We start from the raw sequence: 1,125 nt of genomic DNA, 5'->3' as shown, positions 1-1,125 counted from the left end.
GTCCCAGCTACTTGGGAGGCTGAGGCAAGAGAATAGCTTAAGCCCAGGAGTTGGAGCTTGCTGTGAGCTGTGACACCATGGCACTCTACCCAGGGCGATAGCTTCAGGCTCTGTCTTAAAAAAAAAAAAGGGCTGGTCCAGTTATCCAACAAACTTAGTCCACCATTACTAAAATTGAAAGCTGCTTCGTTTTTTTTTTTTTTTTTTTTTGACAGGGTCTTACTATGTTGCCCAGGCTAGAGTGCAGTGGTGTCATCATTTCTCACTGCAACCTTCAACTTCTAGGCTCAAATGATCCTTCTGCCTTAGCCTCTCTAGTAGCTGGGACTATAGGCACATGCCACCACATGCAGCCTGCCCCCATTTCTCTACTGACTTTTTTTGTTTGTTTTACAGATCGAGGCAATGACAACTGGCTGATTAAATATGACTGTCCGATGGATAGTTCCAGCTCTCGGGTAAGAGGTTGATCTGTATCTTAAAGAAGAGAATGAGGAGTTTGTGTGTAATACAGAATCCCATAAAGTGGTCAGAGACTTAGGTCATACAAGTTCAGAAGAATCAGGGAAACAAATAATAGGATAACAAAACAAGCTACAGATGCTGGGCTCCTTCATCCTCTAGGGCAGTGTTTTTCAACCTTTTTCATCTTATGGTACACTTCAACCTATATTTAAATTTTAGCCTAAAATTAATATTAGCCTCAAATTATTAGGTTAATATTTAGTGTAGTTTTTCTCAATCTATGTTTTAAGAAAAATTCTAGTGACTGATGTTAATAGGAATAGCATGTAGAAAAAGTCAAGTAAGTGTGGCACATACTACATGCTCTGTTCCTTTCTTTGAGCTTCACTTTGCACAGTAGTACAGTAAAGGTCTGAGAAGTACTACATTAAATGAACCTGTTCAGTTTCATTTGGCCAAGTGATTTCTATACTTTTTAAACCATGAGACACTTCTCTTACAACAGACCACAAGCTGCTTACTCTCTCCTTCCTTTTATTCTTCACCATACTTCTTTATCACTGCCCAGTCTGCATGTTTTTTAAAATTAACATGAAAATTACCTGGCTCGGCACCTATAGCTCAACCGGCTAAGGCGCCAGCCACATAAACCTAAGGTGG

The 1,125-nt window shown here is 40.0% G+C and overlaps 1 protein-coding gene across 1 annotated transcript in view; it reads left to right on the top strand.

The window, feature by feature from the left end:
- Nucleotides 1-1,125, top strand: part of PI4K2A (phosphatidylinositol 4-kinase type 2 alpha) — a 60,665-nt gene that overhangs the window by 48,031 nt on the left and 11,509 nt on the right. Inside the window, exon 5 of the mRNA XM_003787293.3 lies at nt 397-458. Coding sequence (XP_003787341.1) covers nt 397-458 — 62 coding nt within the window. The remainder of the gene's footprint in view (nt 1-396; nt 459-1,125) is intronic.

This window comes from Otolemur garnettii, unplaced genomic scaffold (assembly GCF_000181295.1).
Source record: "Otolemur garnettii isolate 467f Iridium unplaced genomic scaffold, OtoGar3 scaffold00021, whole genome shotgun sequence".
NCBI classification, from domain to species: domain Eukaryota; kingdom Metazoa; phylum Chordata; class Mammalia; order Primates; family Galagidae; genus Otolemur; species Otolemur garnettii.
Note: the sequence above shows the minus strand (reverse complement) of the source record. Positions and strands in the feature narration are given on the sequence as shown.